The sequence below is a fragment of the Coregonus lavaretus genome (genome assembly GCF_964263955.1).
Source record: "Coregonus lavaretus genome assembly, chromosome: 37".
NCBI classification, from domain to species: Eukaryota; Metazoa; Chordata; class Actinopteri; order Salmoniformes; family Salmonidae; genus Coregonus; species Coregonus lavaretus.
The window spans coordinates 17,890,651-17,913,694 of NC_140024.1; the positions used below are offsets into that span (position 1 = coordinate 17,890,651).

The 23,044-nt window shown below is 43.1% G+C and overlaps 1 protein-coding gene across 1 annotated transcript in view; it reads left to right on the forward strand.

Annotated features, from left to right (window-relative positions):
- Positions 1-1,993: 1,993 nt before the first annotated feature.
- Positions 1,994-23,044, forward strand: part of mybpc3 (myosin binding protein C3) — a gene marked incomplete at both ends in the record, with an annotated part of 42,823 nt that continues 21,772 nt past the window's right edge. Inside the window, 20 exons of the mRNA XM_084154529.1 lie at positions 1,994-2,018; positions 5,259-5,579; positions 7,307-7,480; positions 7,801-7,878; positions 8,058-8,206; positions 8,419-8,536; positions 8,721-8,769; positions 11,092-11,151; positions 12,452-12,481; positions 12,755-12,924; positions 13,620-13,752; positions 14,301-14,425; positions 14,666-14,771; positions 16,156-16,322; positions 20,420-20,585; positions 20,682-20,788; positions 20,882-20,911; positions 21,036-21,175; positions 21,813-21,860; positions 22,680-22,839. Coding sequence (XP_084010655.1) covers positions 1,994-2,018; positions 5,259-5,579; positions 7,307-7,480; positions 7,801-7,878; positions 8,058-8,206; positions 8,419-8,536; positions 8,721-8,769; positions 11,092-11,151; positions 12,452-12,481; positions 12,755-12,924; positions 13,620-13,752; positions 14,301-14,425; positions 14,666-14,771; positions 16,156-16,322; positions 20,420-20,585; positions 20,682-20,788; positions 20,882-20,911; positions 21,036-21,175; positions 21,813-21,860; positions 22,680-22,839 — 2,356 coding nt within the window. The remainder of the gene's footprint in view (positions 2,019-5,258; positions 5,580-7,306; positions 7,481-7,800; positions 7,879-8,057; positions 8,207-8,418; positions 8,537-8,720; positions 8,770-11,091; positions 11,152-12,451; positions 12,482-12,754; positions 12,925-13,619; positions 13,753-14,300; positions 14,426-14,665; positions 14,772-16,155; positions 16,323-20,419; positions 20,586-20,681; positions 20,789-20,881; positions 20,912-21,035; positions 21,176-21,812; positions 21,861-22,679; positions 22,840-23,044) is intronic.

Consider the following 23,044-nt stretch of genomic DNA (forward strand, 5'->3'; position numbering starts at 1 on the left):
CTCAAGGTAGCTCAAGACTTTGGGAAGTAAACCCTTCTGAACATTGGGAGATTGAACCTGCAACCTTTTCGGACTGTCCCCTTGACCATTACTTCCCTGTCACAACCCCTAGACTTGTTCCTGACATGGGGGAGGGTGAAGAGGCTTGTCACCCAGCCTTTATCATCTGCTTGTGTTCTGAGATGAAGCACAGACCCTTGCATCCTCCGAGCAAAGGGTGCAATCTATTCCTAGCCTAGGAATTCCAACACAGGGATATTTCTCCCATGCTCTCATTCATAGACTCCTGTTTGAACTGTATGATAGTGTATATGACCAGTTGTTTTTCCGTACTCTGTGCTCTCTGTATAATGCATCTTGGCCTGTTTGTATGTTGGCATGACTCAGTTACATATCTGCACGTGATGAACTCGAAAGCATTTCTATTACTCACACGTCATGTGGTTTTAGTCGACTCATCCTCACATTGTTCCAGCACATCACAGACTGGCTTTAGCAAATCCTCTGGGAATCACAGCCATGTACGCAGAACCCCAGTGGCCGAGCCAGATAATATATAGACATTTGGGCAGCTGTGGAGACTTTACTGGGCCCACTGGCAGCATACAAGGCCACCCAGTCCCCCACCATCCACCCACCCCCAGCCCAGTTATGTGGCAGCCGAAGCCTCTAGGTGTAAATAATTCTGGGTGCTGACACAGCTCTATGATGGGAGCAAAGGGCACAGTCTGCAGTGAAAAGTGACGCAAAGTGGGGTATCCAGGGAGGGCGCCATCAAGAGGCACAGACAATATTATTAGTCGTATTTGCCCTACAGCACCTCTTGGATAAAGCAATTAAGAAATACAACTGAAAAGGAGACATAAAGGACAGGGATATAGTTAGAATAATTCAATTGAATAATGCAAAATCATAGACAGAGTGAGGATTGATTTAAGTGAACCCTCCTGCATTTATTACTGACTGAGAAATAAAACGAGGTTGAAAATAAATACATATACTCTATTTATTTTAGGAAGTATAAGGTCGCTTACGGTAATAGCTGGGACACTTGAGACAACTGGGCAGACACAAGGCCAAGGTAAAACACAAAAAGGAAAATCCTAAAATGATCAGGATGTAGGGTTAAGGATCAGGGTCAGACATGCCTTATTATCCACAGTTAACACTCCATAATATTTTATTCCAGTCAGTCAGTCTGTCAGTCTGTCATGTCCTCGCTATGCCACCGAGCCGAGGCTTCGGACGGTAGGCCTTTACTAATAAGATGCTAAGCTCCAGTGTCTCAGGCAACAGTATATGATTAAACCAGAACATGAATTATTTAGAGAGGGTAAAGGTCACACATATATGTGTATTACTTCCTTGGGCAATTAGGTTCTGATGTAAAATTGACTGCCAATTGGAAGGCTTGTTTTACATGAAAAAGTATTGTTACGTTACAAACATAAAGAAAGGTATTTTGCTGTTTACAGTGCTGCCTGGTCAGAAAATAAATGTTAAATAACCAGATGGATGATGGAAAGCTGTGCACACGGCCATGGAAGGTTCCTGGAAGTCCTGGTTCACCAGGGGAAAAGCACTCACATTCCTGCCAACAGATAAAAGGAATACTCTAGCCTCTAGAAAGAGACCTCGCTGGACTCAGTTTCTAAATTTAACCCCCCACCTCCCATTCCCACCCTCCCTTGCTTCACCTGTCATGAAGCTGAGGTGTTGGGCGAAGGGACCTTGAAATATGGCCTGTAGGAGGTCAGAGGAGTCTGGGGTTGTGTGAGTGTGGGGTGGAGGAGTAGGGAGGGATGGTGCACGTCTATTATCTCATTGCCGGACAGAGAGGGGATTGGGTCTAGACATCGTGACAAAAGTGGGTGGGTTGGTACTGTTGTGAAGGGGGGTTGCTCAGGAGCCCCACTATTAAACGCAAGGGGTGAGCTAGGAAGGAGTTAGTTAGTTATTGTTGGTTACTCTCTGGAAGAAACGTCCAATCAGAATGCCAGAGCCAGTCAAAAAAACAGGTAAGTGCGCTTGATTAGATTCCATCTCGTTTTACTGCAGCATCATTGTATCACCAGCTGCTATCTAAAGACATCACTGGATTTTCTACCTCCTCTCCCGTTTCCCTCTGTAATAACAAATCCCTCCCAACCTGTGGAACTGGTGGGACTTTTGATCAGTGATCAGCTCATGTCATAGTTTCTTGTCTTCACAGTTGCATTTCAGAGAGGTTACGTTTGAAAGTTGTTGCTGTTACAAGGGGGAACTTTGCCAATACCTGCCTCTTCAGCTTCATATTAACTATACATGTCTTCTGTGTTGTATTTTTCTCTATTTGATCATCTGTGTGAGAAAAATAACGCTGTCTCCATACTGTGTTTCTTTGACCACACCCTCCTCCATCTTCCAGTCCTTCAGAAAATGGTCCATGTTCAAGTGCTAAGCAATGCATGTGTTTCAATGGTTTAAAATACACAGTTTTTAACCTACCCAGTTTTGGTTACAAATTACATTAGCGTAAAAGTACAGACCACTTTTATACTCACCCCCATGAAGTCATGATGACAGTTGTCCAACCATCATCTCACATTGCAGTGTTTATGCAGTAGCCTATAAACAAGCCTTTCCCCCCCCTGTGGTCTACTCTTTTTAGGTACTAAGAAGAGTAGATAGAATTCTCTCACATAATTCTAATATTCTGAATAATGCACATATGTGCTGTGGCAGGAGTTGTGTAAACAGAGCTACTGCATAAACATGGCTAGGTTATATTGACTACAGCCCACTGTCATTTTCTTCTGGATCATTATGGAGCCAATTGTTACCAAATGAGTCTGCATGGACGTTGTATATTTACAATGCCCTACTTATTTATTTGGACAGTGAAGCTAAAACTTATAATTTGGCTCTATACTCCAGCATTTTGGATTTGAGATCAAATGTTTTATATGAGGCGACAGTACAGAATGTCACCTTTTATTTTAGGGTATTTTCCTACTGTATGATATATATATATATATATATATATATATATATATATATATATATATATATACAGTGGCTTGCGAAAGTATTCACCCCCCTTGGCATTTTTGCTATTTTGTTGCCTTACAACCTGGAATTGAAATGGATTTTCTGGGGGTTTGTATAATTTTATTTACACAACATACCTACCACTTTGAAGATGAAAAACATTTTTAATTGTGAAACAAACAAGAAATAAGACAAAAAAACAGAAAACTTGAGCGTCCATAACTATTCACCCCCCCAAAGTCAATACTTTGTAGAGACACCTTTTGCAGCACTTACAGCTGCAAGTCTCTTGGGGTATGTCTCTATAAGCTTGGCACATCTAGCCACTGGGATTTTTGCTCATTCATCAAGGCAAAACTGCTCAAGCTCCTTCAAGTTGGATGGGTTCCACTTATGTACAGCAATCTTTAAGTCATATCACAGATTCTCAATTGGATTGAGGTCTGGGCTTTGACTAGGCCATTCCAAGACATTTAAATGTTTCCCCTTAAACCACTTGAGTGTTGCTTTAGCAGTATGCTTAGGGTCATTGTCCTGCTGGAAGGTGAACCTCCGTCCCAGTCTCAAATCTCTGGAAGACTGAAACAGGTTTCCCTCAAGAATTTCCCTGTATTTAGCGGCATCCATCATTCCTTCAATTCTGACCAGTTTCCCAGTCCCTGCCGATGAAAAACATCCCCACAGCATGATGCTGCCACCACCATGCTTCACTGTGGGGATGGTGTTCTTGGGGTGATGAGAGGTGTTGGGTTAAAATAAAAGTTGACATTCTGTACAGTCGCCTCATAGAAAACATTTGATCTCAAAGTTTTAGCTTCACTGTCCAAATAAATACGTAGGGGAGTGTATGTAGCGTAAGTTCTAAATTCAGAGTGCATCATTTCATGCACCACTGCATTCATGTGTAAACATCACTCATCATGTGCCGATGATCCAGTAATGCCTCACAGGATTCCACTTTTTTGGGTCAGACGGAAAGCATTGCCATTCACTGTGGAAAGAGCAACTCAACAGATCAGATGACAATACAGCCTCCTCACAGTATTAGTTACTCAGATACAGTATGTCTGCTAAGACATCTAGCATTCAAGATCTCCCAAAGTATAACAGTCATGGGCTGTTTGAGTAATTTAGCATTAACATCAAGACCCTGCTATCAACAGATAATTATTCTGTAGATCAGGTTTTTGTTGAAGTGTCTTTTAAACGTAGAATTAGTCTCTCTACCGATACAAAGATGCTTTGCACTGCATCTGCAAAGGGGTTTTGAATTCCCCAACAGATGAAGAAATAATTTGTGGTAAAATATTTGGACTGAAATAAAACAAGAAACTAGAAGATACAGTTGAACTATATAAGTTAATTGGGTAAACACTTCCTGGTCCTAGTGCTAGCTAGCTAGCTGCTTTGCTTGCTAGTTATTTTTCCTCTTCTTTTTACAATAACTATTGTTATTTCAAATTATGTTTCAACCCTCATATTATTTATTTTTTCTGATTTACTTTACTTTATATGAAGGAATTGGAGTGAAATGTAATATGCATAGGCCCAATAAATACACTGTTGAGGTTAAGGAGGAGATACCAGTCATCACTAGCCTGAAAAAAGGAGGCGCACTTGGAAGCCCAGCACAGGCGTAACATTCTTTCTATACTCGCTGCGCAACTAAAATAGAGTCTCACTAATCCCTCTACTGTGCTACCTGTGCCCCCGTCACTGGGGTTGCCTGCTGAGTGCATTTATTAGTGGGGCACATATGCATTCTATATTTAAACCCATAGGGTAATCTTGCTCCATATGGAGGTCATTTGTGATGTAATGAGCTGATTGGAAACCTTTCCCTGGTTAGAGGGTAATAAAACACCTGATACGACTCACAGAGAGGAGAAATGTTCTAGACAATAAAAACCTCTCATTAACAACACATTGGATAGCTCTGATATTAACCCACTACAATGCAGATGATTGCAATGATAATATTGGCCTTTTCAGCATTCATCAATTTCAATTGATTCATTCAACTGAATTCAAGACAGTGGTACAATGAAGGTTATATATTACCTTATTTGTAATTTAATCTGAGAGCTTCCATTTTGATAATGGAATATTATGGTGTATCATCATAGCGCACTTCAAAGGTTTTACATCACAATGTACTGCAAAAATCCATGACAAACTGGGCATCTTAAAGGGAATTATTTCATTCTGACCCATCCCTCCCTCTCCAGTCTCAGCATTTGCCAAGAAACCAAAGACTCAGGTGGCAGAGGAGGGGGAAACAGTGGTTTTTGAGACAGAGACAGAGAAGCCTGATGCGAAGGTGAGATGGCAGTGCAACACAAAGGACCTTGTCTCTGGCGACAAGTATGTGATCAAGGCAGATGGAAACAATCACTCACTTACCGTCCAAGCAGTCACCAAGGAGGACGGCACTGCCTATGCTGTGATTGCCGGAGGGTCAAAAGTCAAGTTTGACCTAAAGGTGAAAGAGAAAGAAGTCAAGGAGGAAGTCAAATTGGAAGTGAAGGAGGAAGTGAAGGAGGAGAAAGGTGGGAGTCTATGAGGATGCAGACCTGTTTCCAGAGCCATACTCACCTGTGAGCACAGTGTGAGGAGCACCGAGCACAGAGGCCACCAAACGCCATAAACACCATGTTCGTTGAGCACTGAGCACTGTTTGTTGCACTGCTAGTTGTTATCACCTTGAATCACAGTCTATTTCAGACAATCACTCAGTATGTTTCATTTCATCAAGCACAGAACACAGTGTGTACTGTAACATTCCCTGCATAGTTGATCACACAGCAACATGTGCACTTTTAGCCTGTCAGTAGGTACTGTGTGTGGTTTGATAAGATGGAAACGTCTTGGGTTAGAGAGAGAGTGGCTGTGGAGAGCTCAGACTTGGAGCAGCTCCTGCCTGTCCAGTGCTGCCATGATTCACATCAAACCCTCCCTGATGACCTTCACCCTGGCCTGACACAAACAGATTGTTTCCTCATGAGTCACCACAGCAGCAAGTGCTCAGGATAGATAGCCACAAGAGGCATCTGACAGGAGATAACACAGTGCACATGGAAACTTGATCTGTTCAAAGTTGATAAATTGAAATATTTGCAAGATAAGCGTAGAAAAATGTGTAAAATAGGGACCTTGTAGCAGTCGTAATGGCAGAAATGTTGCAAGAGGCAGGCAGGTTCAGGTGCAGAAGTTGTGCTTTTATTTATGTCAATGGTGATCCAGACTTTCAATTGACAATTTAGACAAAGTAATAAAACATAGTGAATATAATATAATGAAAAACAAAATGCCTAGGGGCAGGCAAACCTGTCTACTGCAGACTCAAGTTGGGGTATAACAGGCTCACATCAGCCTCCTCACAATTATGCAAACTGCCCAAAAAACTAAATAAATAATAAACAAACAGGCGATTATGATTCTCTTAGCTCCCCCCTGGGACATACCTCTGTCAAGATGACAGTTAACCCATAACTGGTAATGTAAAATGCATATTAATTCCAAAATCCGTCATTAGCCTACAATGTAGAGTAATAGTCTAAAGCAGACATAATAATCATCAGAACTTATTTATTTCACAATTCACAGTCGAGTCATTCATAATATTGGTGTCCTCGCGGGAAGGCCACCTACAACTATTAGAATGCACCTGCGCACGAATACATTACAGGTAGGCCAACTCAGAGCCATCTATATACTGTATGTGTCTGCGCCTACCCAAAGATTGTCTATTATATTGACAAGATAGTCGATTGACCACCCCAACAATGTAAATACATGTCCTTTAAAGATGGAAGGCAGGCGGGGAGAGGTGAGATCAGATAGGACCATTCTAGCCAACGAGAGGGAAGATACTCGAGTGAACAACAAGCCATAGAGATAGATATCTGCCCCCCCCCCCCCCCCGATCATTTCATTGGTTCCTGCATGAACGCCGCCCCCTCAAGCATGTCATCTTCCTGCTTGTGTGAGACTTTTGATATTCACAACCTGATTGTCTATGCAATTAAAATGTGGGTCAAAAGGGAAATAAAAGTATTATCTGACTTTTTCGAGGGTCCACCAGCCAACTTGACACAACTGTGGGAGGCATTGGAGTCAACATGGGCCAGCATCCCTGTGGAACACTTTCAACACCTTGTAGAGTCTATGCCCCGACGAATTGAGGCTGTTCTGAAGGCAAAAGGGAGGGATGTTTCTACTAACTAGAGAAACATTCAGTTCTATGAGTCTCTTATTGTAAACTCTTTGTTACCAGAGGAAGCCCAGGGTGGAGCAGGGGACCCAGCAGCTCCACATCCAGCTGCTACAGACACTGTAGCTCCAGCAGATGCCCCAGCCCTAGCAGAGACCCCTGCAGCAGCGGACACTACACCAGCAGCACCTCAGCCAGGTGCCAATATACAGGCACATGACACTCCAGGATCTGATGGTTAGACCAATGTTTACAGATTCCTTCCACCGATCCTTTGAGCTACTGGATACACGCTTGTGGTGGTGTTGTAGGGTCACAATGCATGACAATGGATACATTGTAATATACTTCACTGAAATCTTGAAAGAAAATAAAGAACTTGTGCACTGCGCTTGCCAGTATCACAATTTAGCTTTTGTATCAGCCTTACGGCCTTCCACAGAGCTTCTGGGAATAATAAAACATACAAAAAACTAATGATATAACAATACTCTGTAGTTTGCTCCCAGCTTCTCCCTAGCTCTGTCCTGTTTAACATTTTCCTGTTCCCTTGCCAGAAAGTCAAGCCCCTGACACGAAGACAGACCTCACAGGCCTGTTTACAGAGAAACCCCAGAGTGGGGAGGTCGCTGTGGGTGAGTGACACCATTACATTTTAGTCATTTAGCAGACACTTTCCTCCAGAGTGACTTAGTTAGACACCAGACATGTTAACAATAGGGAACAGCACCCCAGAGATCATAGCCATTCATGTAAGCCATTCATAAAGATGCTATGGGCATGTCAAGGCATGTTTCTCTACTATTTTGTCCAGGTGAGAACATCAATTTTGTGGCTAAAGTGAATGCTGCTTCACTGCTGAAGAAGCCCACCATCAAGTGGTTTAAGGGGAAGTGGATGGACCTGGCTAGCAAGTCTGGAAAGAACCTGCAGCTCAAGGAACTTTATGATCGTAACTCTAAGGTTAGACTTTTGTCCCATCCATAGGCATGTTACATACTGTTGTCGCCAATGTACAACACTGAACATCATGATACAAAAACAGGTTGGACACTGCCATGAGCTGTTAAAAGTTGTTCAGGAAAGTCCTAGAGATCACCTTGCAAAAGACTTCAGAGGTTTTATGGTTTTGGCTGACATTATTATGACCAGGAATTTCTGGCCTTTGTTTTCAGGTCTACACCTTTGAGATGCAGATCATTGCAGCCAAGCCCAGCTTCGCTGGAGCTTACAGGTGTGAGGTGTCATCCCGAGACAAGTTTGACAGCTGCAACTTTGACCTAACTGTGCATGGTGGGTGCCCTCACACACAGTAAAATCAATAGGGGCAGCTTAACAGAAACTACATTTTTTCTCATTTTCTCCTTAGTGCCTTTCCTTACTAAAGCATAGAGTAAATATCAGTTATTTTTATAGTACCTATGGTATAAAAATCAATGATAGAGAAGAGATTACTGATTATTCTATCATGTTTCAGAGGCCCGGGCTGTGGAAGGGTTTGACATCAGGGCAGCTTTCAGGCGCACGTAAGCTCAAACATGTATTTATTTCTGTGTGTGTGTGTGTGTGTGTGTGTGTGTGTGTGTGTGTGTGTGTGTGTGTGTGTGTGTGTGTGTGTGTGTGTGTCACAGGAGGTTGGTGGTACCTTATTTGGGGAGGACGGGCTCAAGGTAATGGCTGGAGCGGAATCAATGGAACGGTATCAAAAACATCAAACACATGGTTTGATGCCATTCCATTCGCTCCGTTACAGCCATTATTATGAGCCATCCTCCCCTCAGAAGCCTCCACTGGTGTGTGTGTGTGTGTTTGTGTGTGTGCGTGTGCGAAAGTGAGAAGGATTGAAGGGAAAGTATATCACATTGTTATTTAGCAAGCTGTATCAACAAAACAACACACATCTACTTTGTACTATGGACATAACAAAAGCATTTTCTCACAGCCCCAAACTAGCAGTGGTGTGCATATTGTTGGATGGTTATTTAAATCCTTCTCTTTTTTTGTATACAGTATGTGCCACTACACAATAAGTAAATGGGGTGTGATAGTATCTGTACAGTCCTTTGGATATGTGAGAGAAATAACTTTCTGGCAATGCCAACTTGTCAGGAGTGGAGCTGCTAAGAAGAGAAGTGTACCATCAGGAAGGTAGTGGGGGGAGGGGGTTTGCTGCAACATTGGGGGTTCATATCCAAACACTTGGGCCTCTGATTACCAAAAAGACTTCAGGGAAAGGTTTTCAGTCCCTCTTTTTCTTCGCTTTCCTTTTAGGTCAAACAGAACCAGTTTCTGGGAATATGTAACTTCCTCTCTGGGTTTTGAGAAGACAGCCATGGTGTGAAAGAGAGAGGGTTTGACCTAACTAATCTTTTAAAGAGACTACCTCAGATGTTAAATCCACTGGGTCATCCTTTAGCTTGACAGCTTGAACACTGTCATTGTGTCAACTTTGACAGAACCAGCTTCTGGTCTGGAGGTGAGAGAGTACAATAGGCTCGGTTAACAAGCAGCTTAACAGCACACCAACTTTATATGTCACTCAAACTCTCTCTCTGATCTACCATGGGGTCTTTATCAAAACAGCGGAACCAGTTGCACAAACAGTGAGCCGACGGAGTGAGTTTTGGTCTTGCCCCTGGTTTCATGGTATTGAAAGTGTCAGGATGAGTTAAGACACACAGGCTTTTCTGTGGCACTGGTTCTCCAGGGCTGTCGGATGAGAGATATCACTGGAGGAAGTCACTGCCGTGTGTTGTAATTCTACCACATGAACCACCAGGCCCTCGTTTAATCCTGATCGCTTCAGAGATCAGAGGGAGGAGATAAACACTTCCAGCCGCATATAAAACTGCTGTCCTCTCCCTGAGATCCCTCATCCCATTTGATCAGTGTGGTATACAGATTCCATGGGGATTTTGACCAGGTGCTGCCATTCAACTTGAGTGCTTAGTTTTTTGTTTGGAAGATTGTTGCTTCTCATGGTTACGCTAGTACAGGGAAAGCATCTATCTCTCCAACCAACCAACTGTTCATCCATCCTGTCTTCCATCTTTTCATTCATGCAACCACCCGTCATTCATCCACCCCTCATCCATCCATCCATTGATCATCATCTATCTTTCTGCCAGAAAAGACAGTCTGTCTATTATATTTACAGTGCATCACAAAGTTCTCTTTGTTTCTTTCCCCTTTAAATATCTACCAGCTCCCTGCGTTCCACCTTGAAAAAATGTCAAGACCCTGTCTGCTACTGTCTATAATTGTCCCCCATGATGAAATCCGTCCGTTCCTCTGTACGTTAGTCACACGCAATATCTCAGACAGCACTGGCCTGATTTTGAAAAAACTTGGGTGAATGATGAGTCTTGCCACAGAGATCCGGCATTTACAAAATGACACTGATTGGTCCAAGGCAGGAGCCATAGTAATTAACTGACAATTGCTGCATCATTTGTGGGGGACATTTACATTTTAGTCATTTAGCAGACCCTCTTATCCAGAGCGACTTACAGTTAGCGAGTGCATACATTATTATTTTTTATTTTTCATACTGGCCCCCCGTGCGAATCGAACCCACAACCCTGGCGTTGCAAACACCATGCTCTACCAACTGAGCTACATCCCTGCCGGCCATTCCCTCCCCTACCCTGGACGATGCTGGGCCAATTGTGCGCCGCCACATGGGTCTCCCGGTCGCGGCCGGCTACGACAGAGCCTGGACCACATGTTTACTGTTGTTTTCAAGGGTGCAGCTCATCTCTTATGGTGATGATGATAACCACACTGTAAGAATACATTTCTTTGATAAAGTACTGACATTGTGTTATTGGTGCTGATATTTTTTACAGTAGTGTGGATGGAAGTGAGGAAGCAGGAGAGTTGGACTTCAGTGCCTTGTTGAAGAAAAGGTGAGTGTGAATTATCTCAGATTATTTCAGACCAAAAAGTTGAGTAACATTAATATAATTATTTTCAAAATCAGAAAGCTTGTTTCTCTTGGGCATATTATCTCACTATGTTCATCTCGCTTTGTCACCCCCCCTCCCTCCATTTCACTATACAGAGAGTAAGTGACTACTACTACTTTACCTAACAGATTGGATTAATGGACATATTTTCCAGCTACTTTATCACTAACCTGATTTCAGGTCAGTCTTGCTGTCTACTAACAATGCATCTTGAGTCCTCCTGCTAATCTCGCACTGGTCCCAGACTACTTCTGCCTAGCCCCTCACACCCCTCATGCCCTATAGAAGGCTCTGTCACTTCTACCACACAAGCTAGAACACATAGAGCAGTACACTCTTAAAAAAGGTTCCAAAAGGGTTCTACGGCTGTCCCCAAAGGAGAACCCTTTTTGGCTCCAGGTAGAACCCTTTTTGGTTCCAGGTAAAACCCTTTTGGGTTCCATGTAGAACCCTCTGTGGAAAGGGTTATACATGGAACCCAAAAGGGTTCTACCTGGAACCAAATAGGGTTCTTCAAAGGGTTATCTTATGGGGACAGCCGAATAACCCTTTTAGGTTCTACATAGCACCTTTCTTTCTAAGAGTGCAGAAGACTTAGCACACATCTGAATGTACTAGAAGCTTTCACAACACTTTGTGGTCTGCATCTGTTTCTTCTCTATGAGTGTCACTGCTTCATCACAATGAGTCATCACTGACTCTCAAGACCTTCCTTCCATATCCAGTCACGACTCCGCCTGTTTTAAAAGCACTGGTTTATTTCCGCCCCCATCACACACAAACATTGTTCCATCTCACTCAATCCCTTAATGTCAAACCCATCTCCTAGACTAGTGGATGTCATGCCCTGGCATTTACCTTGATGTCATGTGTTGACCTATACTGGCAAACACATTTTTTTTAAGGTCTCTTGTTTGTTGAAAATGTGAATGTTTTTTTTCCAAAATTCATAATGCAGTATAAACTATTCTGATTTGATGTTCTGTATAATTCAGATTAATCGGAATTCATTTTCAATTTTTTTCAATAGCTATGGCACTTTTCTGTATGTCTGCAGACCATTGCAGCAGATATTATATTTTTGTTGTAGTTATTCCGCTGGTTTGCTGTCTTCATGGATGGGTTCTAGGGTGCTATAATTCGATTTTGGGTACTGCAATGTATATTTGATGTGTTTATTAATTTGTTTGGTTTGTCTTGTCATGCCTGTCGCTTGGGTTCTGCTTCGGAATGAGTGCAGCAGTTTTTTTAAAGGTTCACCAGGTCATCGGTAAGAAACAATTGTTGTCGATGTAATAATATGCTCTGTGATTGTTATGTGAAGACTGCAATGAGTTTTTGAGTGAAACCTGAATGCAAATTTGACTTGTAAAAATGTAATGGAAAATTGCAGGTAATGAAGAAAATGTATAAATAGGCCTATTGAACATGAGTAGGCCTAACTGTTACTGTGCATGGTCTGTAATGCAGCCTAATGATAATGCTAAGTGATGGCTTCAGACATTGGCTTACCCTGTCCCCTTGTGTCCTCTTTCTGTGCCAGTACCTCTAAGTCCCAGGTCAAAAGTGAGCCTGATGGGGATGTATGGGAAATCCTCCAGAAGGCTCCAGCCAGTGAGTATGAGAAGATTGCCTTCCAGTATGGCATCACAGACCTGCGTGGGATGTTGAAGAGGCTAAAGAAGATGAAGAAGGAGGAGAAGAAGAGTGAAGGTTGGTGTCTCTATCTTTGTGAAACCAACACTTATCCTTCAGCTAATACATTATGCATCCTGTGTAAGGGTTGGTGTGAGGTGTGACCCAGGTGCGGTGCAGGATAGACAGTAGGCAGTAGGCAGAGATAGTGAAACAAGGATCTTTACTGGTGGTCCCGAAGCCAGGATACAAAACAACAGACTATACACGAAAACAAATGAGGAGCACATAGGTCTCCAAAAAACAGGCTGACAACAAACAATACGAAATACTAACTCTGACTGGAAAAAGACAATGACACAGGGAGAACACTTCTCGAGTACCTGTAACTCTGTCACGTGATCCGACACTGATATGTACTGCTTGACATCAAGGAACTAGCAGAGAAAACTGAGCAAGGGAACACAGGGAAGTGAGGGCATAAATACACAGGTGAATCAGATAGCCAGAGAGACTAAATGTTACCTCTGTTGCACAGGAGGCTGCTGAAGGGAGGACGGCTCATTATAATGGCCGGAATGGAGTTAATTGAATGGCATCAAACACATGGAAACTATGTGTTTCATGTAGTTGATACCATTCCACCTATTCCGCTCCAGCCATTACCACGAGCCCGTCCTCCCCAATTAAAGCGCCACCAACCTCCTGTGCTCTGCATGGTTAACTATAGGAAAGGTAATTGCTCTCCATGTGTCTGTGTCTCCAAACCCCAGCTTTCCTAAAGAAGCTGGACCCTGCCTACCAGGTAGAAAAAGGGCATAAAATGAAACTATGCATTGAGGTGGCCAATGAAGATGTAGATGTAAAATGGCTGAAGAATGGACAAGAGATTCAATCAACTGGAAGGTAGCCATGAGCGGAAAGGGTTTTCTGAGCTTGCATTCAACAAACTGAATGAATTACTGATGTACCATCTCTTAAAAAATGTGTGTACAACACATACGTATTCAGCAAATCAACAATACAATTTCTCTTCCCTACCCCCACAACACGTGGATGGACTGTGCTGATCTTGCTGACCTTTCATGAACAGCAAGTAAGTACTTTCATAATTTCAAGCAGCACATCTGAGATTTTTTTATCTAGGTACCGACAGTAGCAAAGGGCTCACTCCATACTGAAATAAGCCATTGTCAACCATTGTAAATATGGAAGCTTTTTTGGGTCTCCACACTGCTGTCTACTCTGAAAACAATATGATGGCTGATGTAAATCTGTTATGCTATAAACCAATTAACCAACTATCTATACAATGTATCATCAAGAAGAAGACAGTGTTACACAGAAGGCTTTTGTGATTTGAATGTTGTCTGTCAAAAAGAAGGGAAATGTATTTTATAAAAGATCTTGATGAATAATTGAGTGGATAATGAAGGTTCTTGTCCATCTACCAGGTACATCTTTGAGAGCGTTGGCAACAAGCGGTACCTGACCATCAACCACTGCTCTCTGTCAGACGATGCCACATACACCTGTGTGGTTGGAGATGAGAAGTGCACCACAGAGCTATTTGTCAAAGGTACATGTGAGACAACTGAAAGTGGACAATCAACGGTCCAACATCAATGTTTCATTTGTACACCAGTTTGAATGCATTTCACACTGACATTCTATTTGTGCCTGTGTGATGTTTAAGATAGCATCATGACATAACAAGGGACAACAAGGGAAACTCACAACAAAGGAAATATGATTATTTGCTAAGATGCCTGGTGGTTTAATTGTGGTTCTTATTGTTTCTTTCTCTGTGTGTCTGCAGAGCCTCCTGTCACTATTACAAGTAATCTGGAGGACCAGATGGTTATGAAGGGTGAGCGGGTGGAGTTAGAGTGTGAGGTGTCAGAAGAAGGGGCTGCTGTCAAATGGTAAGACATTCCCTCAACCCACAAATCAAACTCAAAAACCATAACTTCCTTACCATAGCAGGTGTGAGGAGGTCAACAATGGGAGCCATACCAGACAGGATCTTAAGATTTACAACGTGCCAAGTCCCTGACCCAGGACATCAAAAGCATGGTCTGGCATACTGTTCACATTAAGTCACTTCACAACAACTCGGAGAGACACAACAGATGGCTGGAATAACTAATATGGGTGACATAGTGGTACAGTAGGTTTCGTATAGGAAATAGCTGTATTTTCCGTTTCCCTTGATAGAAGTAATCCACATATCAGATATTGGTTTGAGGATAACATTACTCTGGTTGTAAGGATTGAAACAGTAGTCGTTTTTGAGTCTGTGCTGCATGGTGCACATTCCTCACATGTCCGGTAGATGGCATTTGTGTCGCTCATGGCTGTAACGTGTTAGTCACCCCCAGGCTGTGACTTCCCTGATTGACAGATATATGCTGACCTGCCTGTCACAGTGTCTCTGCCACAGGACTGGGCTGTATATCACGGTGTCTCTGCCACAGTGTCTCTCTCACAGTGTCTCTGCCACAGTGTCTCTGTCACAGTGTCTCTGTCAAAGTGTCTCTGTCACAGTGTCTCTGCCACAATGTCTCTGCCACAGGGCTGGGCTGTGTATCACAGTGTCTCTGCCACAGTGTCTCTGCCACAGTGTCTCTATCACAGTGTCTCTGCCACAGTGTCGCTGTCACAGTGTCTCTGTCACAGTGTCTCTGTCACAGTGTCTCTGTCACAGTGTCTTATCCACAGGGCTGGGCTGTATATCACAACATGCAGTAAATTATCAGCCACATGAAAGGTCACACAGGGCTGTTAGCACCTCCCCTGTCCTTTAGCGTAACAAGAAAGTCATCGTGAATTATGGTCACCCATCTAAAATACAACAGGGTGATGTTCCTGGAATTGGGCCTAACCATGGGCACAGAAATAAATACCTATCTGCCAGTTTGTTTCTATGGGCAAACATACAGTATCAGATTGCCATGATACCACTGTTAATACCTGTGCAACTGTGCCTTCATTGGTGAAAATTAAATAGTTCTTGTAAAGTGATGACCTTTCAGAAAAGTGACATGTTGAGAACATTTGTCAGTGCCGATTTGTAATGCAAAATGGCTGACAGTGATACATCGACAACTCTGTAACACATTCACTAGATACTGTCTAACATAACCTCAAATCAGAGCTGTTATAGTGACACCTCTGACTGTTTATAAAGTCTATATATAGTGTTGCTTAATATATAGAAATGTAGATGTAGAAATGCAGATTCAATCAATCAGACAATAATGGAGAATTTGAGACTGCTGGTGCTCATGTGGGGCTCTGTCTATGCAGGGAGAAAGATGGTGTGGAGCTGACAAGGGATGAGTCCTTCAAGTACCGCTTCAAGAAAGATGGCCGCAAGCACGTCCTCATCATTAATGAGGCAACTAAGGAGGACTGTGGCCACTACACAGTTAAAACCAATGGCGGTGAATCTATGGCTGAACTCATGGTGTCGGGTAAGTGCTCACGTCAGACAACATAACAGAATGAAATACATCTCTGCTCAACAATTTTGAACATGATAGCTAGCATCTGGGGGTCCAACCACCTGCAGTCCATAAAGCATGTCCAGTTTAAGGACAGACAAAGTAATCTTTGAACTACAGTACTGGGCTGAAGATACAGAAAACATTGTGAATCACCCTCCACCGATACCCAGCCTACTCTTGTGTTCCTGTCACTCCAAGCATGCCCCTGTTCTGCCTAACCTTGAAACATGGCTGCCCAGGCCATCAACCATGCCACTATGCCAAGGTTACAGCACAGACACAAGTCTGTCCAAATGCCGGCTAAAGTTAGAAGACATGGCCACATATATTTTATCTGAAGGGTACAGGCTGGCGCGGGTGACCCTTAATTGTCTATCTGTCTCTTTGTCTCTCTCTCTCTCTCTCTCTCTCTCTCTCTCTCTCTCTCTCTCTCTCTCTCTCTCTCTCTCTCTCTCTCTCTCTCTCTCTCTCTCTCTCTCTCTATGCCTGTCTCTCTGTCTCTCTCTCGCTCTCTGTGTTCCTTCTCTCTCTCTCTCGCTCACTCTCGCTCTCTCTATCTCTCTCTCTCTCTCTCTCTCTCTCTCTCTCTCTCTCTCTCTCTCTCTCTCTCTCTCTCTCTCTCTCTCTCTCTCTCTCTCTCTCTCTCTCTCTCTCTCTCTCTCTATTCGGTTCTGCTGTATGTTTCATTTGTTCTGTATATCTAATTTTTGCCAACAGGGGTATATTTATAGGGATATTCCCGAAAAGATATTCAGGCAATACAGCAAACTGAAAATGTTGTCCTATTCCAGAGAGTATAGAGAATAACCCACAGGCGACGAGGTAGAGAAGTTGGATGATGACCATTCAATGGAAGCGAACGTAGAAGAAAATCTAAACGACCGTAGGACCAAAATTAAATAACAATATTAATTTAAACCGTGATTGAACAACAACCATCAATTAACAACGTCACTTCAGCATTTTCAACTATGCAGAACCTTAGCCATGTCACAATGACATCTAAAAAACACCCATTCTCCACCATCTCTTAACTAAGCATCAGTTTATGACCATTTCACAACCCTAACATGACCATAAATGCCCAGTCATTGATGTCAAGAGCTGCAGAGTGCAGACATTGGTTTTGCTGTCCTAAAGATAGACCTGCAATATTTTTTGAATTTTTTTTATGTAGATGTAAATTACATATACAGACATGTATGTTTGTACTGTGGGGAAAAAAAGTATGTAGTCAGCCAGTACATGTCCAGGCCCGTCTGAAGTTTGCTAGAGTGCATTTGGATGATCCAGAAGAGGATTGGGAGAATGTCATATGGTCAGATGAAACCAAAATATAACTTTTTGGTAAAAACTCAACTCGTCGTGTTTGGAGGACAAAGAATGCTGAGTTACATCCAAAGAACACCATACCTACTGTGAAGCATGGGGGTGGAAACATCATGCTTTGGGGCTGTTTTTCTGCAAAGGGACCAGAACGACTGATCCGTGTAAAGGAAAGAATGAATGGGGCCATGTATCGTGAGATTTTGAGTGAAAACCTCCTTCCATCAGCAAGGGCATTGAAGATGAAACGTGGCTGGGTCTTTCAGCATGACAATGATCCCAAACACACCGCCCGGGCAACGAAGGAGTGGCTTCGTAAGAAGCATTTCAAGGTCCTGGAGTGGCCTAGCCAGTCTCCAGATCTCAACCCCATAGAAAATCTTTGGAGGGAGTTGAAAGTCCGTGTTGCCCAGCGACAGCCCCAAAACATCACTGCTCTAGAGGAGATCTGCATGGAGGAATGGGCCAAAATACAAGCAACAGTGTGTGAAAACCTTGTGAAGACTTACAGAAAACGTTTGACCTGTGTCATTGCCAACAAAGGGTATATAACAAAGTATTGGGAAACTTTTGTTATTGACCAAATACTTATTTTCCACCATAATTTGGAAATAAATTCATAAAAAATCCTACAATGTGATTTTCTGGATATTTTTTTCTCAATTTGTCTGTCATAGTTGACGTGTACCTATGATGAAAATTACAGGCCTCTCTCATCTTTTTAAGTGGGAGAACTTGCACAATTGGTGGCTGACTAAATACTTTTTTTCCCCACTGTATATACAGTTATCAAATCAAATCAAAATCAAATCACATTTTATTTGTCAAATGCTCCAAATACAACAGGTGTAGTAGACCTTACTGTGAAATGCTTACTTACGAGCCCTTAACCAACAATGAAAAAAAAATAAAAAAAAGTAAGAATGTTTTTTGCTAAATAGACTAAAGGAAAAATAGTAACGCAATAAAATAAAATAACGTGGCTATATACAAGGGGTACCGGTACCGAGTCAATGTGCAGCGGTACGGGTTAGTCGAGTAATTGAGGTAATATGTACTATACATGTAGGTAGGGGTAAAGTGACTATGCATAGATAATAAACAGAGAGTAGCAGCAGCGTATGTGAGGAGTGTGAGGGAATGTGAATGTATGTGTGTGTGGCGTCATATGCATGTATGTGTATGTTTTGTGTGTGTGTCCGTGTGTGTGTGTGTGTTGCAGTGTCAGTGTAGTATGTGCGGGTGTGTGGTTAAAGTCCAGTAAGTGTCCATCGAACCTGTGCAAGACAGTCAATGCAAAAAAATAAGAATGAATAAGAATAAAATAAGGGGCTCAATGCAAATTGTTCAGGTAGCCATTTGATTAACTGTTCAGCAGTCTTATGGCTTGGGGTAGAAGCTGTTAAAGAGCCTTTTGGTCCTAGACTTGGTGCTCCGGTACCGCTTGCCGTGCGGTAGCAGAGAGAACAGTTTGTGACTTGGGTGGCTGGAGCCTTTGGCAATTTTTAGGGCCTTCCTCTGACACTGCCTGGTATAGAGGTCCTGGATGGCAGGGCCCAGTGATGTACAGGGCCGTACGGACTACCCTCTGTAGCGCCTTGCAGTCGGATGCCGAGCAGTTGCCATACCAAGCAGTGATGCAACCAGTCAGGATGCTCTCGATGGTGCAGCTGTAGATTTTTTTGAGGATCTGAGGACCCATGCAAAATCTTTTCAGTCTCCTGAGGGGGAATAGGCATTGTCGTGCCCTCTTCACGACTGTCTTGGTGTGTCTGGACCGTGATAGTTTGTTGGTGATGTGGACACCAAGGAACTTTAAGCTCTCGACCCGATCCACTACAGCCCCGTCAATGTGAATGGGGGAGTGCTCGGCCCTCCTTTTCCTGTAGTCCACGATCAGCTCCTTTGTCTTGCTCGTGTTGAGGGAGAGGTTGTTGTCCTGGCACCACACTGCCAGGTCTCTGACCTCGTCCCTGTAGGCTGTTTCGTCGTTGATGATCAGGCCTACTACCGTTGTGTCGTCGGCAAACTTAATGATGGTGTTGGAGTTGTGCTTGGCCACACAGTCGTGGGTGAACAGGGAGTACAGGAGGGGACTAAGCATGCACCCCTGAATACACAAGTATCTTGTGTGTATTATTTTGTCATGTGTCGCTCAGGGGTTGTTGCGCGTAGTTGAATTTAAAGATGATATCTGGCCCAGCTCGCAACTATAGTTTATCTAGGCCTCTAATCAAATGTAGCCGTTGCCAAGAATTACCAGCTGCCAATCTGCTGCAGGAAGCAACGCCTCCCATAGCATAGCTCCCATTATGCTCTCAGTAGCAGCTTCTCATTGCCCCTGTCAGCTAACTTCATTCTGCTGTAACCTTCACTCTGAGTGGAGTAGTATATATTGATCATTGCGGACACTACCTGTCCACTACCCTTAACTGTCTCGTACTCTCTCTTATTTTGATAGACTTTGAGCTTGCAGCCTCCATCGATGTCTGAAAGTATTTGTTTCCTGTGTGGATCAGATGCCCTATCCTCTATGCATCTGGTGTTGTCATATACTGTATAAGTTATACGGTATATCCATGTCACCTAGGATCCCCTAGAAAAAGTCCCCCAGAAAAACATAGGATTATAATGAACACACCCCATACTCTGAAATATTTTATATACTACATACATTGTGAATCATATGAGGGCCAGTCATGACATACATCTCTGACCTCTGACTTCTGACCCTTTAGAGAAGGAACTGGAGGTGTACCAGAACATTGCTGACCTCACGGTGAAGGCAAAGGACGAGGCTGTGTTTAAGTGTGAGGTCTCAGATGAGAATGTGAATGGTATCTGGTACAAGAACGGAGTGGAAGTGAAGGCCGATGCCAGGACCCATATTACACACATTGGCAGGTGAGAATGATATTCATACTGTTGTATTGGGTAGGGTCAGAAGGTTTGTTGGGTAGTTGGACAAATACTAGTAAAAATTATGTTCTCTCACTGAAGGATCCACAAACTCACTATTGATGATGTCAAACCCGAGGACGAGGGTGACTACACCTTTGTTCCAGAGGGATACGCGTTCAACCTCTCAGCCAAACTCAACTTCCTGGGTACTTTAACAATTACACCATGTCATGTGACCCTGTATTTCATAATGATAATTTTCATCTAATGAATTCATTGCGTGCTTGTCTGTTTTTCAGAGGTCAAGATCGATTATGTGCCTCGCCAAGGTATACCATGGTCTATTCTTCATCCTCGCAGCCTCTTATTCTATTGCAAAGATTATATATCTTGGATTGCTGGATTAAGATACATTTACATATGTTGCATGTCTATCATTCTTTATTCCTGAAGATCCTCCAAAGATCCACCTGGACTGCACGGATCAGACGGCCGACTCCACCATAGTGGTGGTGGCTGGGAACAAGCTGCGACTGGATGTTCCCATCACTGGAGACCCAGCGCCTACTGTGGTCTGGACAAAGGGAGAAAAGGTAAAGCAGCTGGTTTTCCTCATCAGCCACGCAGGCTAGCGCATAGCCTCTATTCCAATCTTGGCAGCCCAGAACCAAATATTGTGTGAACACTGGCCTCTGGCCAGTGAATGTTTAGGAGAGACTACCTCAGTTCCAATCCAGATGATCAGGTCTTCTAGGTAAGGCTTGCTGTGAGAAGACTGAACCATGTTGTTTTATCTGACCCATTAGTAAGTCCTAAGCTGTCTAATACTTTGTATGTTCCCTCATACAATTAACTCTTCCACTACCAGTGGCCACGTACTGTAGACTAGCATAATTATTAATGTTTCTTTCCATGTTTTTTCACTATCAACTATATGGTTTACCTTGTTTTCCACTATCAACTATGTGGTTTTCCATGTTCTCCATTGTCAAACTTGTTAATTTATGTCTTGACTAATTGTTTCACTTTCATGGTGAGAGGGTCCCTTCCTCACCCATACCAACAGGTAGGAGGTCTGCAGGTGATCACATGACCTAAATGCCCGCAGATGACTGGTTGTTTACTGGGAACGGGAGGTTAGTTGGGGAGAAGGGGAGGACAAGAGGGGAATACCCTCTGGCCCTCTGGCCTCCTCTTCAGCACCCTTACTGCTTTGCTCTGCTCATGTAGGCTGGCTCTGAGGTGGCGGCAGAAACATGGAGCATCAAGGATGGGGATGTGAGTGTGGCCCTAAACACCAACGCTGAGGCCTGTGCATGTCTCTTTTCTGTTACTACTTCTCTCCATATCACCTGGGTTCCAAAAAATGCATCTCTTTGCCCTGTATATTTGTGTTGATGGATTTGTGTGTCAGTCTCATGCTGTTCTTCTTTCTCTTTTGACATCCCTGTTACTTTCTATTCCTCATTTTCTCACACACTGTTCATTTCAAAACATCAAGGATTTTGTCTGTGCCAATAGAGGCCTGGGTGGTAGCATGTTGCATTCTGTCCTACACCAGTTAATTACCTGATAATTAACACAGCATTCAATGCTAAGAAAACAATGCATGCAGTTTCATTCTTCCATGATGATCAGGTAAGAGCATGTTCAAAATCTTCTGCTGAAATGAAAGACATCGAAGAGGTGACACCAGGGCAGAACAGTAAGTATTATAGCTGCTTTTGCATGGCCATTTTAGCTGAGTCTATGAGCAAACCTCCCAGTGTGGTTGGTTTTCTTGCCAAAAAGCATGACCAGGTACATCCTTTCCAGCCAATGTGTCTTGGAAAGTGTATTTCATCCTTTTTTGGCTTTGACAATAAACAGTATCATCAAGGGTGTGTTCACTGGAACAGACCGGAAGCAAGCAAGCCAAAACAAGGAGGGACCTACCTGAATTTGTCCATTAAGAAACTCTTGTTTGCAACGGTGTTCACTAATGAATACACCCCAGATCAGATGATAAAAACGGTTGCATTACGAATTGGAATTGATCCCTTTAGTTCAGCTGAATGAGAATAACTCCACTAATGATCTGCTGTCCTGATGAGTCAGGTGATGACAGAGGAAGATGGAAGGGTCCACGTGGAGAGCACCAAGGGACACTGTATCTTCACTATTGAGGGAGCGGATAAACAGGACGAGGGCCTCTACTCTGTGATTGTTCGGAACCCTGCTGGGGAGGACAAAGCTGACATTAACGTCAAAGTTGTTGGTAAGATACAACCACTGTCCACAAGGATTTTTGTTGATAAATTTTTGTTCCTGTCATTAGTCAAAGAGATGAGACACATTTGTTTAATCAGGTTGTGCCTTGCTTATCCTGTATTTTACGCTATATTTCCAGAGCTTGGGACAAACGTTCTATCTGCATTTTTGTCCAAATTGAGTTATTGTCAAAGCCTTGTTCTGTTCAATGT